We start from the raw sequence: 25,025 nt of genomic DNA on the forward strand, positions 1-25,025 counted from the left end.
CTTAGCCAAAAGTCCAGGCCTTGGCCCTAGCCAATACATGGCTATGGGCCAAAGCATTCTTCATTTCGATCCTAAATTTGGGGCTATGTCATTTGGTGCAGTGACATCACAACATCCCGCATGACCACCTTCTCCATAATGACACCTTCTGACCTTCTGTTAAATGAAAGCAAAACTGTTCGTAGAAAAGCTGTTATAGTAAATTATTTAAGACCATTTGAGGGTTGCCAGTATTTTTGCTAAAATTTCAAGGTCCAAGACACTGATTGAAAATGCACACACACACACAAAAAATGCAAGGTCATAAAAATTTCACGTCGGTGCTCCTTTAAATCTTGGTTTTCATTGAAATTTCCTTTAGTGACTCATCCTGTTTTCCTTTCTGCTTCTTTGTGCAGAGTTCCACATTGTTCTTTGTGGTCTCGACTCTGTCGTAGCACGGCGCTGGGCCAACGGCATGCTGGTGAGTGTGGTGAAAGGCGCGGGGGCAACACTGGGATCTCTGGGATCCCACAAGTTACAGCTTGTAGTAGATCGTTATTGATCAAATCAATTATTATTCCTATCTTCAACTTCTGTTTCTATCCCCTCCTTCCTAAAGAGTTGGAAGGCGTTGGGCCCCTCTTAATGGCAGCTGCCAGCCTGCTCCTTCGCTATTTCCCTCTTTATTTTATATCTATGTTTTCATACCAAATAATAACAATAATTATAATAATTTGGAAGCTCGGAATGGGAGTGCGATGCTGAATTTATTACATTGTGTGGATACAGTTGATCTTTCGTTAATTAAACTTTGACGTGACTAATGAAATTAATCAAATTATTTGGCAAGTTGAATGAAACAAGATGCAGAAAAAAGGCCAAAACACACCACTGATTAACTGGCATTATTTTCTCGATTCTAGCACACCCTGGAATCAAATGCACACCCACTTTCTGTGTGTCCAAAATAGCAAGCTAATGTAGACATGACATTAAAGCTCCTAAACAAAGTAGAAATCTAATGCGCATTCAGAATTCTAGCAAGAAGAATAGGCAAAATGTGTGTTGCAGAATGGCAGCCGGTTACCTAATGTCAGCTTCACCACAATATATTTGGGTTATACGGCAAAGCATACAAACGTAGTTTTATTATTTTGTCAGATTGTACCACGCAGGCAATTTTTGGCCTACTTTACTTGGAAAGAAAGAAAGGCACGTGTTTGAATACCGTAATCAGGCAGTGTGAGCTATAGTTATCGCCTGAAAATCTTCCTAGGGCAGACCGAAAGTGCATGTGTGCTGATTGGTGATGAAATTATCAGGTGAAGGCTAATTTTAGGATTGGAATAATGTTAGTTTGGGCCCATAGAAATGCATGGGTGCCAGCCAGGACCGGATAGAATTGCATTAACAGAAAAATTAACCAAAGTTGAATTAAGAGAAGTCTACTGTACATCCATAAATTCTGTTTTGGGGTAGTGTTCAAATTCTCTGTTCAAATTCTCAGCCATACTTGACTACATTATGATTTTTTTTGTCATTGATACAGATTATACTACTACAGGTTGTTGAACTTGCCTGTGTCGTAACCTATCATAGTTTGGTAAATAACTACATGAGAAGAGTGTCTGGTGCCTGCGTAATGTAGGAGGGCTCAATTCTGACTTCTCTTTAGAGGGAGTGCAAAGTACATTTTTATGTGAGAAGGCTATGATGCAGAGGTGTAATCGGTGCAATATTAAATGATGGCAATAATGTTCTAGTTGTGCAGATGTTTAGGTTATTTGTGTGAGTCAAGAAAAAACAGCACTTTTGTAATTGGGGCGGCATTGAGGTTAGGTTGCATGGCGAACCTTGTGGATGATGCACCCCCAATTTGAAGGACACCGGTTTCGATGCATCGCTACTAAACTCGCATTGTTTAAAAGATAGTGTGCAATGGAACCACTCTGATGTGCTTTCCATGGAACCGTCATGGGACTGCAGGAGTAGAATGTAGCAGCTATGAAAATGTATTGACAACGTTCTGTTGTACTGCAACGTTACTGTTTCGCCAGAAAGCCCTGGATGGCTTAGCATAGGCTGTCATGGTACACACTTTGTCTAAAGCGCATATAGGCACCATGCAAACGAAACTGACTGAAGCAGTCTGAAATCTTCTTTTTCTCACTTTCAGAAGCAAAGCAAAGAATTGAAAACATTTCCTAGCTAGAGTTATAGTTGTATGTGTTAGCCTCTGTACATTTGACAAGGGCTTTGCAACTCACTCGTACATTTTCACTGTTCTCTTCACAACACAGAAGCATTTGATTAGTGCACTCCTTGTCTTCAGTGATGTTGCTACATGCTTTTGGTTCTGTCTCCCATATACAGCTTAGCCTTGTGGATCAGGGCTCGATAGTGCCAATGGTGGATGGTGGAACAGAAGGATTCAAGGGCAACGCCCGTGTCATTCTGCCTAGCATGAATGCTTGCGTCGACTGTACACTGGACCTGTACCCACCGCAGGTTAGTTGGGATGTTTCCTTGCAAACGAGCCTGTTTCTCGCAGTGATTAAATAACATGTGGCTATAATTATTCGACCACTTTGACTAACTGTCGAAAATAGGTGAACGTAAAACTAATAGGCGTGAACATTTCCTGGGAAGTTACGTGCTCCTATAGCGGAGTCACAATTTTCTTTGTCAGCACTTTTAGATATCCCTTTTAGAACACAGACACTCAGCCCATATAGGTAGCTTTTGCTGGCTTAATTTGATACAAACACAACAAATGCAAATTAACATAGGAGGATGAACTTAAATTCGACGTAGTAAAGCTTTGTTCTAAAGTAGACAGCTGATGTAATCATGAAAGTCAGTCTTCTTGAGTCATGAACGAACTGAATGAGTCAGAAGGTAGCACCGCTAGGCAACTCTCTGAGTGCTGTACACAATGAAAGCCTCCTCCAAACCATAAACACATTGTTGCCCACTATGCAAAGGGTTTGTCCTATCTACATAGACAGAGATGTAGCTGCAAACAGACAGTGTTCAGCTGATGCCCTGTAGCAAAAAGCAGCAGTATCTCCACTGCTGTATCAGAACGTGCTGGACATGAATTGATCTAATTATGGCACAGAGGCCATGAAAAAGTATGGGACAAAGAAGCAGGGATAGATGGTGTGGACATGTAATGAATTATGTCCAAATGATTAAAAAAGGCTGAACGTAAAACCCTTTACGAGAAAACCTGGACTAGGTGCCCAGGTTACTCAGGTGTAGACGGTATTTCTTTGTGTTAACGGTGCACACAGTTTTTCTTATCAGTTTCCCTATGTCAGCTATGTTATCTCCATACCATGTAGTGCTTTTGTTCAACAGTATCTACGGTTTATTATCCTATGCCGCACAATGAGACATTGTTTCATTGTTTTCAAGTGGGTGCCTACCTATTTTGGTCTCCCTCACTGACACTTCCAATTATGAAGAAACGAAGAACATGGCCCCTTGTCATGTTGTGTATTCACACTTGTTGATGCGAAACATTCTTTGCCTTGTATTAGGCATATTGCAGTAGTTAAGTTGGTTCCGGTTGCACCTCGTTTCCGGCTTCTTCAATAAAAATTGGGCAGTTTTGCCCGAAGGGCGATGTGTTGAAAGCGATATCCAGGTTTAGCGTTGCACTGAAGTGCCTCGGATGGTGCTCTAAGAATGCGTAGGAGCGGCACGTTGGGGTGGCATAGCAATCAAGGGCAACTGCTGCGCAGCAGAAACAGCGCCTTGGCAGCTGTTAGGCATCTCGCAATGCTGCCATCATGAGGAGCATCGCCACTGATGTTGCAGGCATAGCAGCTCAGGGGCACACGAAATGAGATTGAAGGAAAACCATCAATGTTTGTAGCTAGAAGTGTAATGTCCGTTCCGCTCGGACTACTTCATGTTCACCATGGTGTGGTATGCTCAGCATAACGCTTGGGTTTGTGCTCACTTGTGTTACAGTTAAACATTGATATAACGAACTTCTATGTAACAGAAGTCTCGATATAACAAAGTATTTAACTTTTCTGAACTGCTTGTATATAGAACACCTAGATTTTAGAACCACAGTATAACAGTGTGTGTATCTAGAATTGCAATATGTATAACGAAATTTCACTGCTGCCGCAAAGGAAAAGAAAGAAACCAAGTGGAAACTTTTGCGGATGCAGATAACTAAATGGTTGAATTACAAGTGGCTGCTTGTGAACACACCTCTCAAATCGCGCGTTGTACTGTCAAGAGTGACCGCTGAAGTGGAGCAGCTTCATTTATTCTGTATAAAGTTTAAGTGAGATAAGGTTCTATTGCACCCACATGCTGTATGCTTTGTGTGCAAGTGATGGTTTGCGAAGGTAAGCTGAGAAAGATCGTGGCTTGATGAGCGTCGCCTTACTGTGCGAACAAGGGGTGGGGGAAGGGGGGGGGGGTGCGAGAGCGCGCTCGCAGTAACATGATCAAGTGTACCTGCATGCGAATGGGAATGCGGGATGTGCAGATTGGTGTGCATTTCCTTTTCTAGCGTGGCTGAGCACATACACAGCCCACGTGCCATGTTTCAGAGGCCATCTGATGTGTATGCAAGGAGTGGGCGTCCAGAGGGGGCGTGGCATCATGTGCAGTGTCTTTCTATGCATTTAGTAGTGGAGGTTGTGTAATCTAGAGTTTTCAAGATGTGTTGAACTGAGAGGAAGATGAAGCATACGCTCCCCGCTGCCGCCGCTATTTGTGATAGCATCGAACGTCGCACTGCAGGCAACCGTATATCAGCCACGGGAGCAGAGTGTACACAAAAGTGTGGCTGGCTTCGCTCAATTCGTGCCGCTGATGCGAAGATATTGTCTAGACAGCATGAAACCATATCTTTCGTTGCTGACTTTCAAATTCTGAAGAACGAATTCCTTTTTTCTCATTTAAGTTTACTTTGTTCTCTTGCCTGATATTTCGGAAAAATTTGCGGCCTCTTCCGTGTGAGGAAAGTCGAGCGACGACTGTACCTAATTATTTCCATAAAAGGTTGAATTTCAATACAACGAAATTTCATTATAATGAAGCCAATTGCTGATTTCACGGACATGTTATATATATCGGGGCCTAGCTGTATACGCTGATGAAAATTCCTTTTTTTTTTCTCACTTTTTGCTATTCCCAAGTTTTGCCTCATATGTATATCTGGGTTCATATTGTATGTGTGCTTTTACAGTGCTTCACTCATGCCAACACCAACTAGAACTTTGAGACAAATCTTGCATGTGCCAGGTTGCGTAGCATCAATTCGCTTGAAATAGTGAGAGAATGTGCGCGTGCACCAATTTTCGTCGGGACACGGATTCAGGAATAGAACATGCCAATAATTCTCAACCATTAGGTTATTTGCTTTGTATTATTTTTGTTAGTATATGTGCAATAAATCTGAACTTGAACGTTACCATTGTCCTTCGGGTGTGTCGCATGAGGTTGCAACAAGTTGCTTATAAAGGTGAGAGTTCCAGTTCCTCTCGCCATTCCCTCATGGCAACTAGTGCTTCGAGATGCAGTGTGACTTTTTTCAGGCCTCTGGCTTGGCTCGGGTTGTAAGGAACAAATTGTAATGTTTTGTCCTCACAGTGCAATAAATCATCCGTCATGCCATTGCTGTTGCCATCATACTCTTGCCTGAAGAACTGCGAGTCGACCTAGTTGGAACAGATTCATCTTAAAACTTTTTGTGCGCAAACAAACAGGGAGGAAGAAGAGGAGCAACACAAGGACGAGCGCTTCGTCCTTGTGTTGCTCCTCTTCTTCGTCCCTGTTTGCGCACAAAACGTTTTAAGATGAATACTCTTGTCATCACCATTTTCATTGCCTTGCTGCTGTCACTACTTGCACATTTGTATCATGTACACTAATGCTCACCGTACACAAACATGTTGGTCTACTTAGTATCGCTCTGCAGAATCCCTAACGATGGTGGATAGCCAGTTACCTGCAAAATGGTTCACAAGACATTGTGGATGTCATGGATTTTGCAGTGTCTGTTTGGGCCTGTAATAGTTTGTTTTTTATTGGTAAAGACGAACTGCTTTGTATTCTGAAAGAACCAAGAGCTGAACTTAAGTTCGAGAATGTTACTGCATCACGACAGCCCAAACACAGGAAAATAATTTAAAATTTGTGACATCACACTGAAGTACTACCACTAAAGTTCTGCCGCGGAAAAAAAAAATGGAACTTCGATTTTCAGTTCCTCTTCTTGAAATCAATTTATTATTGCAGGATTAACAAAAGTAGAGTTTTCAAAGAAAACCTTATCCGTTTAAACTGATTTAGTATTTCTCACCTTATGTCTTTTTAATTAACCCTAGGTGGTAAAAATTAATCCAGAGCACTCCATTTGGCATCCCTCATTACCCGCTGTACCGTTTCGAGAAGTCAAACCCCATAATTTGTTGTTAAAAATTGGGGGCAATGTTTCCTTTTCAGATTAACTTCCCACTGTGCACGATAGCCCACACTCCACGGCTGCCGGAGCACTGCATCGAATATGTGAAGATCCTCTTGTGGCCCAAGGAAAAGCCTTTTGGAGGTCAGTGATAGGCCTTATGAACAGAACTTTGGTAGTGTACGACCATGAACAGGAAAATGGTAGTGGTTTAATTCCATAACGATGACGAAACCAAAGGCAGGGTTCTTCACGAACCATTTCTGGTTATTTACTTAAAGGCAGTGATTTTATCTGCTGCTTATTTTTTTGCTCAGTGCAATCATTGAAAAGATTTTAGAAGAGTAATGCGCTTCCCACTTGTTAGCGTCCTGGGTAACTCAGTTGGTAGAACGTCTGCTCTGGAAAGGTGGTGGTACACTTGAACAACGATTAGACGCTATAACTGACTATCTGTTTTAAATAAGTAAATATAAAATTTGGTTGGTCAGCTTTTATTTCAGTGAGCGATCTCCTGTCACTACAAAACAAGAAATGTGGGACTCTGTAGAGTATTGGTTACTGCAAAGCACATTAAAAAAATTTTTGCAATGGCTTGGATGTATTCTGCTAGAAAAATTTCAAATGCAGTCTCTGGCCAAATTTTCTGAAGTCTAATTTTTTGTACCTGCACAATTATTCGGACTATGGCAGTGTATAATGGCAACCAAAATTTCGGCTGCTGCAAAGGGTGTGGCTCTATTTTTCAGACATTATCTGCGTGTGCAATGCTGCAAACATGGCAGCTGTGATGGAAGTTGCCTTTATGTAGACTCGGCATCAAACCACAACTTCGTTTGCCGACTCCCAATGAAGCAGAGCTGGTTAGGCCTAGGCAGCATGGCTGTGATGAAAATTTGCCAACGGCTGGTGGAGTGGCTGGTGGGAAGCTGTTGTGGGAAGCTCAGCATCAGTTTGTTTGAACTGCTAGACCTCATCGGCGATCAAGCTTGATATCTTGTGTACGGGCTAAACAGATGGTTGTAGTCGCAGAGTTTTGGGTCTGCATACAGCCCCCTGTGTGTCTGCAGAGTTTGTCAGTGATGACTAGGCAACAGGGGTTGATGTGTTTGCATGCATCAACAAAAACCAAGGCTGTCGGAAATAACCTGGAACCTTATCCTGCAGTATCCTTCATGGCTTTAGAATGTGACTGACAAAAGAATGAATTCATGTGCGAGGTAGAGAAAGTACAGATTTTCAATGTAGCTATTTTGTCTGAATTGATGATGTGGGCCATAGGCACATGTAAAATGGAAAAGTGGACAACAAAGCGCCCAGAATGCTTTAATTTGGCTTGTAATGTTCGCCTCTGAACAATTATTTCACAAGAACGCTTCCTGAAACTTGCAATCTTTCAAATATATCTTGTAGGGGTCTGAAAGGGTCTGATTCTGAAAGAAATCTGGGCAGCCGTGTGCACCCGGCTGGGCCGCTGTATCTTGAAAGCCACCTGCGACGGGTACAAAGTCCGTGCTGCGCTATGTTTTCACATCGTAGTTCGCGCTCATCCGAGCGGCTGCATGAAGGTCAAATCACTCACTGCTGCTGCTGCGTTTACTCACTGCAGCGTTTTGACAGCGAGTTTCTGCAGTCATTGAGTGAGGTGTGCTAATGTTAGCTTGCGTGCACATGACACCATGCTTGTTAATTTAGTTAGTATGCCTATGTTTACAAGTTTGTATGGCCGATATAGCTTCTATCCTTACTTCATATAGCTTTCCACTGATTTGCTATCGCAATCAATGGTGTGCCTTTCGGGCGAAACTGCGACTTTTTCTTGCTACACAATTGGGTGTGCATTAGGTTTCTACCTTGTCTAGGAGCTTTCATTTCATTTCTATGTTAATTTTCTACTTTGGACATGTAGACGGTGGGCGTGCATTTGATTGGGGGGCATGTTATAATCTGGAAAATATTGCTGAATTATTCAATGGCTTGTTTTGGCATTTCTTCTGCATCTTGTTTAATTCGACCTGCCGTATAATTTGATCAGTTTCGTTGATGCCACCAAGTTCTAATATAATGGAATTAAACATGATGAATATTTATCGATTTTGAATAATAAATTCTTGAACTGAGCAGCAAAGACTATTTTATTTGTGTTTGAAATTACTATCAGATATTTGCACACCCTTAATATGTTTGTTGCCCTCCTAATTGATTGATGTCTATGGTAGGTTCCACTATGGCCCCATATTGATGTGTAAAAGAGAACTTAAATTTGCCGTGTCAATCCTTACCGCTGCTGTTACACATGTTGGTACATTGTAAAGGTAACTCAGTACTGCTATTATGATCTTGACTTTTACTCTCCTTTCAAGCTGCTTAGTTTATTTCTTAGGCCCAGAAAATGACACTCAGGTCTCAACTTTTGTTGCTCAGATGGTGCCTGCCAATGGAATGTTGCCAAAAGGCTATAAAACTGAGAACAGTGACTGCAGTTCCTCACTGATATTCACGGGAGAAACAATATTGGTGCTGATGAAACACGCCCTTCATTTTCTTTTTCCCCTCTGCTCCACATAATCAGACAACACTCCCATCGATGGTGACAATCCTGATCACATTCAGTGGATCCACGAGAAAGCAACTGAGCGCGCCAGCGAGTACAACATCAGTGGAGTTACCTACAGGCTTACACAAGGCAAGTGTCATTTTCTCTGTGAAGCTTTTATTTCACAAATGCAGGTTTTTCCTGTAGTGTGGAAGCAATATCCTTTGAAAAAAATAATGCAGGGGAAAAGTTCTTGTTTCTTTAAATTACAAATGCAGTGATGCCGTCTCCTGGGGCGCTTGAGAAAGACGCAAAAGTGTGCGACTAGCCAGTAAGCCACAGTGTGCCTGTGGCTCATGACATGAGATGCACCAGCGGGTCATGAAACAGGAGTTGGAACCTCTATATGGGGTGTTACGGGACATGTTGATGTTTCAGTGCATGTGGACGGTGTCCTCCGTGCAACAATAAAACTTACACGAGGGTGCTGTGAACTGTGCTGTATGAAACTTGCGCAGAAACATTTAATGTAGATTTCCCGCCGAGCATGGGTTGCAACAGTGAGGCAAACTGGCCCACTTGTGCTGACATGTTTTGAGTTGGCCTAAACCTACAATGACGAAAGAGGGCACTTGTATGTGCGCAGTTAAGCCAACAACTGTCTTTACTGCAAGCATGACTCTTGCCAGATAAAAAACTGGTGCATTCTTTTGGATAACTAATGTCTTGGTGTGCAGGGTTAGGGTAGTTTCCTTTTTTGTTCTTGGCTGTTTTCTGCCTGTTAGACTTACGCAAGATGGTCGTTGGCTTCAAGCTGATGTAATCTTGCAAAGGCATACTGGCACTAGATCTTCTCAAGTGTGTCTCTTTAACATGTGTGGGGCTGAGCATGCCGCAATGTTAAATGTGGCAGTAGCTAAGCTTTCATTGAATGCAGTTTCTAGTCCAATGCTGTCTGAATGTTACTGCTCCTTGTTTTTGTCATTAGCTCACACTGGTTCGAGAGATACACATGAATAGTTATAGTTTGTTTGCAGTGTGAAAAATTAAGAGCACTGTTGAGGAATGTTAACTTACGCTCTATTAATAAATTACACATCTTCAGCTGTGAGGAGGCCACTCCTATTATGTGAGAAGGCTTGGTAAGCCAGAAAAAAATAAAAAAAAAATAAAAGACTGGAGGCGACGTCCCCCTCCGGTTTCCTGCAACAGCTATCCACAACTCTATGGGTTTTGACAGCATCTGTTGAGGTTTATTTAGGCATTTATTAACCCATTCGAAGCGATAGGTGAGATTAGTTTGTTCACCTCTTTTGGGTAAGAAGTGCCAAGGACAAGCTCAGCTCGCCGACAGTCCATTTAATTTTCCTGGAATGCCATGGACGAACTGATTTCGTCTGGGTGCTTTGTCATGCTTATAGTAGATGGCAATTCACAATCCGTGGGGCTATGCAAACAGGAGAAATAGCTTAGCAAGGCTTGCTGCTGGGCTGGTTAGACCCTGGTATATAGTAAATCTAAGGGAACACAAAAAAGGAGATAAACAAGACTGAACAAGGAGGTGTTACTTGGGGCAGACGAGTGGTTCGGGGATGACCAGGGCTGAGGGCAAGCAGCAACACTAAAAAACAAGGGAAATGCGCATCTGCCTGCAGGCTGCGATAGCTGCAAGTGTGCCCCATTGCTTGGCGAGATGAGGACATTAGGTTGAAGCAGGGACACTGTGGCATGTGAGCTTTTGGAAGCTTTCTTTATCGAGAAAAGGGGTGGTCACTGTGTTAGTGACGCATGTTTTAGCTTGAGGAAGGGAGAAGCGAAGTTGCTGGAAATTATGTTTTGACAAGGTTTATACGTCTGATAAAGGACTGGCAGAAAATTTTCGTGTTTAGTGCCCCTGTGGTGTTTGTGTCATGCATGTACAAACGTTAAATTTTCATTTCTTCTTTTCACTTTTTCCCGAGAGGAGTCAATTTTTAATGAGCACTTGTGTTATTCAGTCTTGACAATATTTTCAATGTGGATGAGACCGCATAATTTTGTCAGCTCCTGCCAGTCTGGACGATGCACTTCAAAGGGCAGCAGTGCAAAGGGGGGAAGAAGTGGCATTTCCACGGGAAAGTCCTGCTCTGCTGCAATGTTACAGGTACAAAGAAAATTAAACCGCTCGTCATCAGCAAGTACGCGAAGCCTCGCTGCATGAAAAACGTCATGTCGTTACCGTACGACTACCCCGCCAACAAGGAAACCTGAATGACCAGAGAACTCTTTTCCGAGTGGCTCATCAAACTCAGCGACCAAATGGGGATGGATAACTGAAGAATTCTACTGGTTGTTGACAACTGCTCTGCTCATATTGTGAATGTTTGCTTGACGCACATTCGGTTGGAGTTTCTGCTGCCAAACAACATGTCCTTGCTGCAACCCCTAGACTAGGGCATTATAGAAAGTGTGAACGCAAAATTTCATTAGTGCCTTGTGCAGCGGTTGGTTATCCACCTCCACCTAAAGCAGCTGACTGCAATCAATATTCGTCAAGCTGCGGAAATGCTCCCAGGAGCTTGGTGGGACTTTAAGACATCCACCATTGGCAACAGCTGGTGAAAAGCAGGGCTTGTCAAAGCGCTTGTGTAGCTTCAATATGACCTGGAGCCCATAGACAACAACCCAGGAGACCTGTGGACCGAGGCTGTGGAACTGCTGCCTGCCATCTCTTTCTTTGATGACTACGTGGAGAGCGACAGCGCAGCAATTAATGACGGCAGACCTGACAACTGAAGAGATTGTTAACTGTGTTCGCGACGTTTCCACTGACGATGACGACCCAAAGGAACCTCGACTGTGGGTCACCAAACACAGAATATGAGATCGTGTCGAACATTGATGTTTTAGTGCACATAAACAAAGTCCGCACTTTCATCGCTTGGCGCAGTGACGTACCCGATGAGGTATTGCGCAAAGTGGAAGATGTAGAGGCATTCCTTATCGGTTGTGCGTGCTGCATGTGCCAGAAGAAAATCACCGATTTCTTCAAATAAAGCAGCTTTGAAGTGAGTGAAACATTTTAATTTGAGATGAAGTATTTTTGTCTGTACACACGCCTGCTGCCAAGGTACATCATTTTCATTCCTAGGTTTGTCCACTGGCTTATAAACACAAGTTTTTCATTACAACAATATTTCAAAATAAGGAATGATTTTCGGCAGTCTTGCGTGATTCGTTATGTCAATATTTGACATAATTTGCTAGGAGGTTTTAAATATGTGCATCACTACCGATTGCGGCATGCCACTCCCCTGAGCTTTCAGCCACCCCTGACCAAGCGACGTCAGGTGACCATATGACTCCAGTAGGGCAAGCTATTCGATTGGCTGCCCAGGGTGCGTCATTGATAATTTTTCCAACTTTATGGGGGAACAAATGTTGTTCGTAATAGTCCAAATGTTAGTTAATTTGTTTCTATAAAAAAGAAACGGAAAGGACAATGTAACGCTACACTCAAGCACTTTCGGCACACAGAAAGTGTTGTCTGCTTCTGCTACAGCATGCTCCCAGTTTACGCGAGCTGCGTTGTGGGCTGCAAACGTTGCGCTCGGCAACATGTCAAGCTGCGACATTGTGTCCCTCTGCAAGGCAAACATGCCAGCAGAGTGGCTGCAGTGCTGGTTGGCGGTATCCGATCGGCACCAGCACCGACGCATTTGCGGCCGTCACTTTACGCTGAGAGATTACTATATACCACTATAATGTTTCGTGTGTTCGGTATTTGCGTTTGCAAGTGGGCTGAGCCTGGGTGTATTAAGAGATGGACTGAGGTGCAAATGCATACCTGCCAACCTTCCTAATTTGCCCGGGAGACTCCCGATTTTTGACTGAACTTTCCGATTGTACGATCACTATTTTATATCTCCCAAAAAGTGGTCTCTGTTCACGCAATAATGGTTTTTGCGAAACTGGCACCGCGGAATCTACAGCCACATCGTAATCATCAGCATCACCAACAACGGCAGCACCGGCACCATCGATATCATCGACTAAGCAGCTGACTACAGTGCCTAGTAAGCCAACCAAAACTAGAGCCAATGTAGTTCTTGCATTTAATGCATGCCTTCCTCCATAGTGCATCTTGTTGCTGCTGCTTGTGTGTATGATTAGTGTTGGCTGGGCTGTGTGTGCGGTGCACCGTGTAAAGTTAGAATCCTCGTGTGCTTGATGCCATGGCACTATCAAAGCTCAAGAAAAGGTATCTGCAAAAGTTTTTGCAAACTTATAATTCCGAATTTCCGTGCTTTTTGACATCAAGAAAAGAACATTTTGCATTTTGTACAACATTTGGATGCGACAATAGCGTGTCTCACGGTGTCAGCGGCGATTTGAAACTGTACGTTTCCATGGCGAAGTATCAAGGCTATGTTCGCACAGCTGAGCAGCAAGGCAACATAATGAACTTTCTCCGGAACAAGTGTGACAACAGTATCATGCGTGTGGAGTGCCTGTTTACGGGATTTCTTGTCGAACACAAGCTACCCCTTAGTGGCAGTGACTACTTTGGGCCCCTTCTATGGAAAATATTTCCGCAATGTGACGAGGCGAAGCGCTATGGATGTGGGCGCAACTCTGAAACCCAACTCTGATGAAATGCAACTATGAAGAATGCGGAGGTGGCCAACCTGAAATTTATTTCACATGCATCGCTCTCGAGTCTTTGTTTCTTTATTCAGAGTTTCCCTCAGCTGCTGCCCCAAGATTCCAATGAATCTGCTGAAGACGCATTAGATGCTCTTGAAGCTGAGTTTGCCACACTACAGGCGTACAGTCTTCCAGAGGACATTCTGAATGGAGAAAGGTGGGACATGCAGTGGTGTATGGTTGGAAAAATTAAAAACACTGATGGAAAACATGTTTCAGCGAGCTGCTAAGGCGATTGTATTTACTCGTGATACCGCATAGCAATGCAGAGTGTGAGAGGATATTTAGCACGGCACCCGCCGTGGTTGCTCAGTGGCTATGGTGTTGGGCTGCTGAGCACGAGGTCGCGGGATCGAATCCCGGCCACGGCGGCCGCATTTCGATGGGGGCGAAATGCGAAAACGCCCGTGTGCTTAGATTTAGGTGCACGTTAAAGAACCCCAGGTGGTCAAAATTTCCGGAGTCCTCCACTACGGCGTGCCTCGTAATCAGAAAGTGGTTTTGGCACGTAAAACCCCAAATATTATTATATTTAGCACGGCGCGAAAATGTAGGACTGAGTTCCGCTCATCAATGTGCAACACAACCCTCCAACACCTGCTACTAGTGAAGGGCCATCAGTCTGGACCATGTTTTGAGCAAAGCTACTTTGACAAATTTTTGAAGTGAGCAAAGTCTACTACTGCAAGGTCCTGCAAAAGGACTCGTCGAACACTGCCTGAAAGTTTGAGTGGAACCCCTCCCCCCATCTAGTCCCACCATAGTTGAAACAGTTGATGCAACTCCCCCCCCCCTCCCCCACCGTTGGCGTGAATAAGTCTCCCAATTTTCGATCTTGCCAGGTTGGCAGGTATGCAAACGTGAATGGCCTGCTGCACGGTGCAGCCACTTGATGGCGCAGCTAAACCAAACACAGAACTCGTATAGCAGTACCCTGGTGTATTCCACTTTGCTGCTGGTGTAAATGTTTAGCAAAATTGTGAACACATTTTTCGAAATGTTTAAAATCTTTCAGACTTGGTTACAGCAATATTAGCTTTTTGTTTGGCTGGTTAAGCTCTGTGACTGGACCATGCAGACCGATCAGGCTGCTCACGTTCATCTATGCTAAACTCCTTCATCACAGCATTATTAGTGTGGAGGGGATTCAGTTTGCACCTCCACCCATTCCTCAAGATGCCCAGCTTGTCTGTGGTTACCGGAATACCAGACACGCTTGGCTCTGCGACAAACTGTTCGCAACGCACGCTGCTTCGATAGCTCTAGCTTGGGATCGAGTACCATGTGGTTGGCGGAGAGTTTGGAGAAGCTTCGCACGCTGTCTCCAAGACAACCAGAAGTGGACAACATGACGTCCCATCATGACACAAAGCCCGTGAAGGCGGAGCTTAGTCGCGATCACTCGGCGAATGAGTTGAGGAGAAAAAGCAGGCTATGGAGGAGGGTAGTCTGCAGCTTCCCTAATGTGAAACGCATCACACAAATTGTGGCGCGAATGTTTTACTGTAGCTGTACTCTCCACGTCTAGAAAATTTGTCCAAACCGTCTGAGGGACCCTTAAGTCCCACTATTACATGACTCTATGAAAATTAAATAAAAATGTTGTGAAGCTACCACTGGTTGGCCACAGCAGTGAAAAGTATTGGCTACCATATTTAAAGTATTGATTCCAATATTTGAACAATTCTAATGGGCCCCTGAATCTTACGCGCACCCAATTTTTGCGTGCTTAAAGTAAGAAAATGAAAGTGCATCTGATTGTAACATGCACCTGATTGTAACATGCACCTGATTATAACATGCACCTGAATGTAATATGCCCCTGATTTATAAAAGAAAAATATAGCATGGCCCTACGTTTGCAATAATAAAAAAAATGTCAATTTTCACAGAAGGCAAACATTGTTTAGTGAGTTTTCATAATGAAAGCGGCCCATATCATCACCATTCGTTCTTTATTAGCCTCAGATACCAAGAAAACAAGGTGTTATTTTTGAGCAATCGCCTTTAGAGTTACTGCTATCACTTTCTCAGATATTACATGTCTCAGCATCGGGTTTGACAAGATATGTGGTAGAAAGCATTCTTGGCACTCTGCTTAGATAGCGAGCTTGGTGCAGTGCCAGAAATGCTGGTGACCTTATGCACTTGTGCATCTGGTACCGTGCCATGCGAAATCTCGCAGAAGTGACAGTACCTCTGAAAGTGATCACAGTCGAGCACGAAATGGATCTACAGCAACCTTCAAAAAAAAGCAGTCTGCCGCCTCTCGTGGTAGCGATGACACTGTCTGACAGTAGACTGTTGTCTATGCCGCGCAGGCGAATTTCGGACCCATTTTTTGGGGCAAAAAGAAGTGCATTAGATTCATGCAAATACGGTATCAAGAGTGTTCTCTTGCTTGTTGTCGTGCAGACAATGACACATTCATGTTCTACATGTTGTTTCCCTTAACCTCCGTTGACATTGCAGGTGTAGTTAAGAGGATTATACCCGCTGTGGCATCAACCAACGCAGTGATAGCTGCAGTCTGTGTTAATGAAGTTTTCAAGATCGCTACCAGGTAATGTTGTCACAGAAAGTCTGCCCCATCATGCATGTTGCTATAGTTTGTTTCTTGCGAGTCAGAGTGATGCGAACACAGAGTTAATTGTGACATCAAAAGTGGAGTTAACCAGTGCGACAAATGGGTGTCTGCTGCATTACTGCTGTCAAACCTTGGCAGTTTATAACTAATTCATACCTATCACAAAAATGTCTTTGTTATATCAGATATTTTTTATTAGCATACATTGTTTACATGAAGATAATGGGGATAAAGCGTTTCAGATTTGTACCGTTATATGGCTGACCTAATGAGATGCCATGTTGTGTTGTCTTCACAGCTGCTGCAACCCTCTGAACAACTATGTGGTTTTCAATGACACCGATGGCATCTACACGTACACCTTTGAAGCTGAACGAAATGTTGAGTAGATATTTTTCTTCATGTCCTAGCATAAACTGCTGTGTGATTGAACTTCTTAATTTACTGAAGTCAATAAAAAAATCTGCTGTGTTTCTCTCCGTTTATTCAAATGACGATAGTTGCGACTTAGGTGCTTGAGATTGCAAGTTGGAGTAAGGTGACATTTAGAATATCCAATATAATGTTTTAATAATGGCTGCTTCTCTGGAGCCATCTTTATTTGCACCTTTGGGTGTGTACCAGTGGGTTTATGGGATATGTTCCTCCATTTTATTGCAATAATAAACAGCAGTGCTCATTTAACCGATGGAAAGCACCATATCAGTTATAGATTTTCTCTTATAATTTCTTATATTGGTCGCATTTGTTACGTTTTCTTCTTTTCTTTTTTCGTTTATTGTTTAGCAACAAATCTGTCTAGCTTGAATGGTATAAGGATTGTGATTGTGTATAAGGATTATAAGGATTCTGTCAATGTCGTGCTTGCTGCTTCAGTTCTTTCTGCAAGTTCTTTGCATGGGCAGTATGTTAATTGTTACCACTTGTTCTTACATACCAACATTCTGATTCTGATTTCCACTCAGGAAAAATGTCTCGCCTGCAGTCAGGTTCCTGTCACACTTCACTTTCCTGAAGAGACCAAGCTGCAAGAAATCTATGACCACCTGATCAACAGCCATGATTAGTAAGTCGCAGCTGAATAATGTGTAGCAGATGTTTTGGGAAATGCATCATGCATGTTTCACTGTGAGGTCACTGTGGGTGTCTGAATAAGGTGTGTTCACTAGGCAAGCAGGATGTATTTGCAACTTTCCTCTTACTTGTTTCTTTAATTTTGTCGATCTTGAGGGCTCATTCGTTATGTTATCTTCATTGACGTTGTTATCATGATCATCATCACTAAATGTGGACATAAGATTTGTACAGGCTTGGCAACTGGGGGCCTTATTCACTGGGAAGAAAACGTGTGACTAATGCAAAGTTTTTTGCTTGCATATAAAATGTGTAATACACACAACTGGGAAAGAAAGGCCTTGATTCAAATACAATCTAAAAAGGAATGTGTGCAGTAGGCAAATTTTTAATGTCCGAGTGATGACTAGCAAAACGTTGTATAAAGGCACACTAAATCAAATTAGGCTGGTAAAATATTCTTTCAAGACCTTATTTTCGTTAATACCATGGTAATTGGTTGATTATGAGAAGGGAAAATGAAGGTCAAAGTTAGTTTTTTGAAATTAACCCTGAGACGCCATTGGTTGTACGTCGGTGTGACGTCGTGAATATTGAAGTGATGCTTTTTGTGTTTTGACCATTGCGGCTCAGTAGCAGTACTTGAAACTTGCCAAGTTCAGTCACGGTGAGCTAGTGTGGGATTTTGAAGGTGCTTTTGCTACTGATTCTTGGTTTTTGTATCTCTTCTGGCTTACGAGACCTCTTCTCATAGTATGAATGGCTTTATTTTTTGTTATTGTAGAACAGTAACTTACTTATGGCACAGCTCAAATAAATTTTCTTTCTAGCATCCCCTTAAATAGAGAGAAGGGCTCTGTGAAATTGACAACTATCTATGTGAAAATGATGTTGAAAGTGAATTGAGCACTACCGCTAGTGATGTAATCTTAGGGGTACTCATGAACTCCGTACTCATGAACCGCATCTACCCTGCGGAATACGATATGCTCTGTCCTTTTTGCAGAAGAGAAAAGGGCACCCTGCCGCACGTCTTGGCAGAGTGCACAGAACTCAAGACCCCCCCTCTTCCCCCTCCCACCAGCACCCCCAATCCCCAACACCTTGAGCGATGGGAGACCTTGTTATCCAGCCCCGCCCTACCGATTCAGCTCGCACTGACGGACAGGGGTCAGGAGCTGCTGGAAACATATGGGTCCCGTAACTAGGGAACCACCCCGTCTGGTGCCTGCGTGCACCACCGATTCATTTCGGGCCCAGCAAATGTTGCTTCATCATCATCATTAGGGGTTGATGACCTGTAGAAAGATACATTTGGCTTGTTGTGGAGTGAGCAAGGTTATGTTATACAGTATAGACAGAACAGAAACAGTTGACCTTGTTTTTTATAAAGAACACTGGTAATTTGACTTTATCATGAAAAACAAAACAAGCGAGGTCATTTCCTCAGAGCTGTCAATGCCATATGCCCTACCCTCTGCGTAAGTTAAGAAAGTCGGGTGTATATGTGTATTATTTAATACCAACGGTGTGCTACTCGTCAAAGAGGCTGAGTAGCTACAGCCTTCTGCTACTGATGACAAGGTTGTGGGTTCGATCTTACTCAGTGTGGCATTAATTTTGCAAGAACACTCATGTACATGCTTTAGGTGCATCCAGACCTCCACTATGGCATCTCTTGTACTCTATGTGTCACTTTGGCACATGAGACCCCCATAAGTCAATCATGCGAAAGCACGCTGTTAGCATATTACCACAGCTTTAAAGTTTCCTATTTAAAGGACCTGTGGACCAACATTTTTTCAATGGTTAACTTGCTGTGTACATTGCTCAGTGATCCAAACACGATAAACGGCCCACATGGTGGCTGGCGATTGTAGTGCCAACGTTGAGCACTGCGTGATTGCTAAGGGGGGGGGGGGAGTGGCAAATGCAGTCACGATGCGTCACAAAGGCCCCCCACATTCGTCATATGCCACAATGCATCAGCTCGGCGTTTCCAGCGCTCAGCGGGGGCGGGAAAAGCGTTGGCCACCATGAGAATCGATTGTCGCATCTGAATCGCCAAGCACTGTGCATCTGCTTCCGTTTCTTTCTTAAATGCAAAATTGTTTGGTCTTGCAGTCAGATGAAGTCTCCAGGCATGACTACAAATGTCGATGGACGCAGCAAAACCTTGTACATGCCTTCGGTTCCCGATATTGAGAAGCGGACGAAAGAAAATCTCAAGAAAACCTTGAAGGGTAAGGAAAGAAAAAAAAGAACACGCATTGCTAAAACTAACATGTTCTGTGCAGTTGCTGAGATGCGTGTTGTGGTAGAGAGCTATTTTCTAAATATTTGCTTCAAGATGTCAATAGTGCTGATAAAAATTGCCCTGTTGCAGTTTTCCTGTTTGAGTCTCTACAATTTACTGGATTGACTTAAGATTTTGCGCAGTTGACTACTGGATCAACGAGGCTTCTGTAGTATCGGTTTCAAGGAGGCACCGTCGACATGGCCGACGAACATGCTCTGGCGGCTTATCAGTTGAACCTAAGTACTGCTAGTTTTGCACAAATCGGTGGCCTTAATTAGCACGCGGCTATGCATACGGAATCTGAATTATCGAACGCAGTAAGGATCGACGCGTCCGATATTTCGATCGTAGTTATACATTATCTGTGGGGCCAGCGGCGGTGATGTGATACTTTCCAATTAATTGAGAGTGTCTGAGTGATCGGTTGAAAACCGATGCAAATACAGGCGAGTTTCAACACGAAACCAGAAATCCTAATGTGGTGGCCTTGTGGGATGGATGAATTAAGGTCCACTATTTCTCTTTTACCGTATAATTCAATATACGTGTGGCAACGATTTACGTTGCCTCGCATCAGTTGCAAAAGAAAGCACTACGAATGGTGCGACAAAAAGTTCACAGCCGACGATATAGCAAAGCTTTCGTTAACTCGAACTCTGCTATCCCGAAATGTCGGGTGTGTCGACGTTTGTTTCCCGCCGCTGTGTCAGCTCCGTGTATTTTTCGCCCCCTTATCTCGCAAGGTTTTCACACCGGACTCCGAATATCTCGAAATCTCGACTGTGGAAATACCACAGAAAGGTCGCTACCCAAAGGTTTCCATATTTTTGTGTGCGTCTGTGGCATCGCCAAAAAGTGAAATACAGAATTCTACGGCCACGGCGACTTACGATTAACGGCGTCAACAAATGTTCGCGCGCGCACCATGTGGCTGCGCCGGCTTGCACAATCTTTCGGAGTAGAGGCCCTGACGTCACTCTCGGAGAAACCTCCTCGTGGCGCTTATGGAGCAACTAAGTACCGCCCTTTTTCACGCAGAGGCCGAGCGCGGCTTTGCACTTTGCGCCGCGCTGACCAGGGTCATGTAAGAGAGAGAGAGAGAGAGAGAGAGAGAGAGAGCACAACCAGCGCCCCAACCGTGGTGTCAAAATCCTCGCCTAGCGACGGCACCCTCTAAGAAATAGACACCGATTTTAAAGGCTATGCTTTTGCTACGGGCAGGAGCGCCATAAGTACGTCATGGCCGCCATGGTTTGGACACCGCCAATTTGTGCCATGAACGAGGGAAGGAAAATGGCACGTTACATCCGCCGAGCTTTGCAGTGGATCTCGACGGGTTCATGTAAACGTAGTCAGTGGTACATCAGTGTAGTTACAGCGTATGAATCGTGATTTTTGAGAAATACGTTTGGCGCTTTTGAGGGGATGCGGTCCGCGAGCAAATCCGCCGTGGCTGCTTAGTGGCTATGGTGTGGAGGTACTAATCACGAGGTCGCGGGATCGAATCCCCGCCAGCGGCGGCCGCATTTCGATGCGAGCGAAATGCGAGAACAACCCGTGTACTTAGATTTATGTGCATGTTAGAGAACCCCATGTTGTCCAAATTGCCGGAGTCTCCCCCACTACGCAGTGCCTCATAATGAGATCGTGGTTTTGGCTCGTGAAACCCTAATTTTTAAGACCGTGGGCTGTGCCAAGACGAGGGTATACAGCGAACTTGTAGCATGCGAGCCCACTGCTTAGAGTTTCATCGAGATCGCGGCTTGATAAGGACGCTCGCTTCATGCTCGCGCGATTGTGAGGTGCAAACAGCTCGTCACTATTGGGCGACTGCTAAAGTCGTAACAACCCGCCGTGGTTGCTCAGTGGCTATGGTGTTAGGCTGCTGAGCACGAGGTCGCGGGATCGAATCCCGGCCACGGCGGCTGCATATCGATGGGGGCGAAATGCGCAAACACCCGTGTACTTAGATTTAGGTGTACGTTAAAGAACCCCAGGTGGTCGAAATTTCCGGAGTCCTCCACTACGGCGTGCCTCATAATCAGAAAGTGGTTTTGGCACGTAAAACCCCATAATTTTAAAGGCGTAACAGCGGCGCTGTCTTCCGCAATATCGGCTTTCTGCGTGAAATTGTCTGGAATTCATTATGCTGGAGAAATCGGCAGCGTCAACTTTTTTGTACGGGAAAAATGTACGAGAAAGACAGAACGACAAACAAGCCCTGAAATGGTCGTTGAATGATTTATTAGCGCAGTAACGTATAATAACGTATAATAACAGGACAGATTTGAAATGGACACGTGATCAACACAAACGCGAAGAATTCCGAAGCTACTTCAATGCGTAAATTTTATTTCCAGATTCAGGTGTATTTGCACCGGCGGTGTTAACTTAACCTCCAGAACATACACTTGGGGCTGTGCTCCATGCTTGGAAACCGGCTACGGGGCGATTTCACGGCGCACTTTCATGTATACTTATGCGTAACATGCGGTTCGTTCCTGTTTGAGTTTCAATTTGTGCTGACGGTACATGTGACGTATACACGTAATGTGTTCCTAGGGAAGAAGGCGGAAGTCGGGGAGTTGTCATTCTGAAGTGAATGAAGGGTGTAAGCATATTTTATTAGAGATCATGGGGTGGTAGTTTCTGAACACAACTCTGCAGGCTGTCGCGTGTTGGCTCCGATATTCCCCTGTGAAGCGTGCACCACGTTATGCACTTGTGCGCGCGGTGCAGCGTTGGAAGGAGAAAAGAGCACGTATATCATTTTTTCATGCGCGTCCATGGAGAGAGAGAGAGTAAAATAAAGACGTGCTCTGCATGAATTAAGTCTCAATTCATGGTGCTTGGGCAGTCGCCAAAATAAATTAGTGCCAAGACCTCGAGCAGTTAAGCACAGTGTGTCATGTACGGCAAGCTATTTTCATCATGTATAACATTCTCGCAAACATAATGTTTGTTTCTCATGTCTGCTTGCAGAACTTGGATTTGTTGACGGCCAAGAACTCTTAGTAGTGGATGTCACCAACCCTATGTATATAGTTTTCAAGATCTCCTTCAAACAACCACAAGAGCAGTGACGATTTATTTAACTCGTGTATGAGTGTTGCCGTGTTTGTCGTTTTTTTAATAAAGTGGAGGTCTTGATTTTTGTGATATTGCTTTTGTCTGGTGTGCGTGTTATCATGCTAGTAGCTGCTTTCCAAGCAGATAAGTCGTAATAGGAATATAACTAGATTAGCAGAAATACAGTGCAACCGTTTCACGTGCGGGACAAAGGTTGCACAAGTCTCCTTGTCGAAATAATTGCTCCACAAAGGCTTCTGTTTATGCCCACTGTTGTTTTTATTGTGTTAGCATTAAGGGCGTCAAAATTAAAAGAAAGGTATGGGAGGCCGGTCACGTGGTACAGGTAGGTCACGAGAGATGTGTATATATGAACGAGAAGAAAGGGGGCTAACAGAGGTGCCCGAGTTTTTTTAATCATATCATAAGAAGCCTGCAAACATACACCAAGGACAACATAGAGGAAATTACTTGTACTTGCTAAATGAATTAAATACACGATAAATTGATGGCAATGAAAGTGGATGCAAGAACACCTTGCCGCAGGTGGCGAGCGATCCCACGTCTTCGCATTACAATGCTCTAACCAAGCGAGCTACCGCGGCGCCATTTTTCCCATCTGTTTTCTTGGGTGTTTGTTTTACTACTGGAACTAACCTTGGGAGTGTTAGCCAGTGCCACCACTTACAAACCTTGGCGGCGGATGTGGAACATCCTTTCTGCCGCAGGCATCACGAGTACGTGCTTTCTGGGTGAAAGCAACTAGTGGATAAACTCGCATAAGCTACATAAGCTCGCTGTGTTGTCCTTCTGTGTGGGCTTCTCATATATATATATATATATATATATATATATATATATATATATATATATATATATATAGAGAGAGAGAGAGAGAGAGAGAGAGAGGGAGAGGGAGAGAGAGATGGAGAATGACGGTGGTCTCCTATTGACCACGCTCTGTTGCAGTGGCAGGACGTGTGTCGGGTGAGCTCCCGAACAGCACTTTGCAATGTGTCGGAATGTAGCTTAGGTTATAGATCCGAGGCCTAAAAAGAGATGCGACGTAATGATAACGCATTTCTCGCGCATGTACCACTAAATCGCCACAGACTTTTTTCCCCCCTGGACTAAAGCAAGCTGTAAATATAGTTCAAAAGAGGCAGCGTGCCTTTTTTATGCGCAGTCTTCGTTGATACCGCAATTCGCCAGCGTTTCGTGGATCTGCTACTGAATATGAGCGAGTGGCGCCGTGGCGCTTCAACAGTGTGAATACGCGCCCAGAGAGAGAGAGAGAGAAAGAGAAAACTTTTATTGTGAAGTTTGAGTGGAGTTTTCTTCCCCAGTGGTGTGGGCTAGCGTGACGTCTGCTTCGCCGCGACGCTATCAGCCCATTCCGCCAACCGCATCTGGTCTTGCGGGTTGGAAGTTTTCGTCTTCGTCTCCCACTTCGAGTTCTCTCGGGGGAGGGTTCTTTTGGCACCCCGGCACCACACGTGGGAAAAAACCAGGCCCCGTAAGCGCCGTGCTTATAAGGGTACTGACAACCGATTTTTCACGGACCCAGTTTTTTACGGAGCAACCAAGCTCTCATCCTCGGATGCATTTACGCCCGCAGCGGGTACTTCCAGAAGCGCGTATACATGTTACAAGTAAGCCGCACTTTTCAACTCGAGCAATCAAAAAAAAAAAAAAGGCCCGACGCCAGCAACACTGAGAAGTGAGAACGACGCCTATAGCCCGCCTCGCAAATCGGGTAAGCAAAACGATGGGCGACTTTCGCAAGAGTGAATGCAAACTTTCATTAACGGTCCATCCGCATTCTTTACTTTTTTAGCCTCCGTCCCAAAACACGATGTTGCTGTAATAAGTTTCTCTGGCTGCTGCAAATCCTAGTGCTAGCTATAGTGGCAATGTGGTTCCTTTTTTTTTTTTGACCGTGGGCGCAAGTTCTCACAGCACCACTATGGGCTCCGGGAACGGGCTGCAGCGTGCGCCGCCGGATCTCGGAGGCCATGCCGTCGCTTTTTTTTTTACTCGCAACAAGCGAAGATTTAGCTGCGCATTGCAAGTTGCAGAAAGACCTTATAACAGAAAGAGAATGTATTGCATTTAAATTAAAAAAAAAGGTAGAGGAGCCACGTATACTAAGAGAAGGTCACGTGATTGGGCATCCTACCTTCCGTCATGCTTTTAGAGATTTGGATATTTTAAAAAAGGTCGAAGAGTCGCATATACTAAGAGAAGGTCACGTGATAGGGCATCCTGTCTTTCGTCATGCTTTTACTGGCGTGAGGGCGCCAAAAGTCATTTTACGCAATTTGTGAAGAATTAAATTTGTAAATCGTCGTTC

At 44.1% G+C, this 25,025-nt stretch overlaps 1 protein-coding gene across 2 annotated transcripts in view; it reads left to right on the top strand.

The window, feature by feature from the left end:
• Positions 1–22,762, top strand: part of Uba3 (Ubiquitin-like activating enzyme 3) — a 30,157-nt gene extending 7,395 nt beyond the window's left edge. For both annotated transcript variants that reach the window (XM_065435483.2, XM_065435482.1), the window contains exons 7-15: positions 399–463; positions 2,356–2,490; positions 6,463–6,565; positions 8,994–9,107; positions 16,116–16,206; positions 16,529–16,610; positions 17,196–17,296; positions 19,429–19,547; positions 22,586–22,762. In XM_065435483.2, coding sequence (XP_065291555.1) covers positions 399–463; positions 2,356–2,490; positions 6,463–6,565; positions 8,994–9,107; positions 16,116–16,206; positions 16,529–16,610; positions 17,196–17,296; positions 19,429–19,547; positions 22,586–22,686 — 911 coding nt within the window. In that variant the 3' untranslated portion in view covers positions 22,687–22,762. The remainder of the gene's footprint in view (positions 1–398; positions 464–2,355; positions 2,491–6,462; positions 6,566–8,993; positions 9,108–16,115; positions 16,207–16,528; positions 16,611–17,195; positions 17,297–19,428; positions 19,548–22,585) is intronic.
• The last annotated feature ends 2,263 nt before the right edge of the window (positions 22,763–25,025 follow it).

The sequence above is a fragment of the Dermacentor albipictus genome, chromosome 2 (genome assembly GCF_038994185.2).
Source record: "Dermacentor albipictus isolate Rhodes 1998 colony chromosome 2, USDA_Dalb.pri_finalv2, whole genome shotgun sequence".
NCBI classification, from domain to species: domain Eukaryota; kingdom Metazoa; phylum Arthropoda; class Arachnida; order Ixodida; family Ixodidae; genus Dermacentor; species Dermacentor albipictus.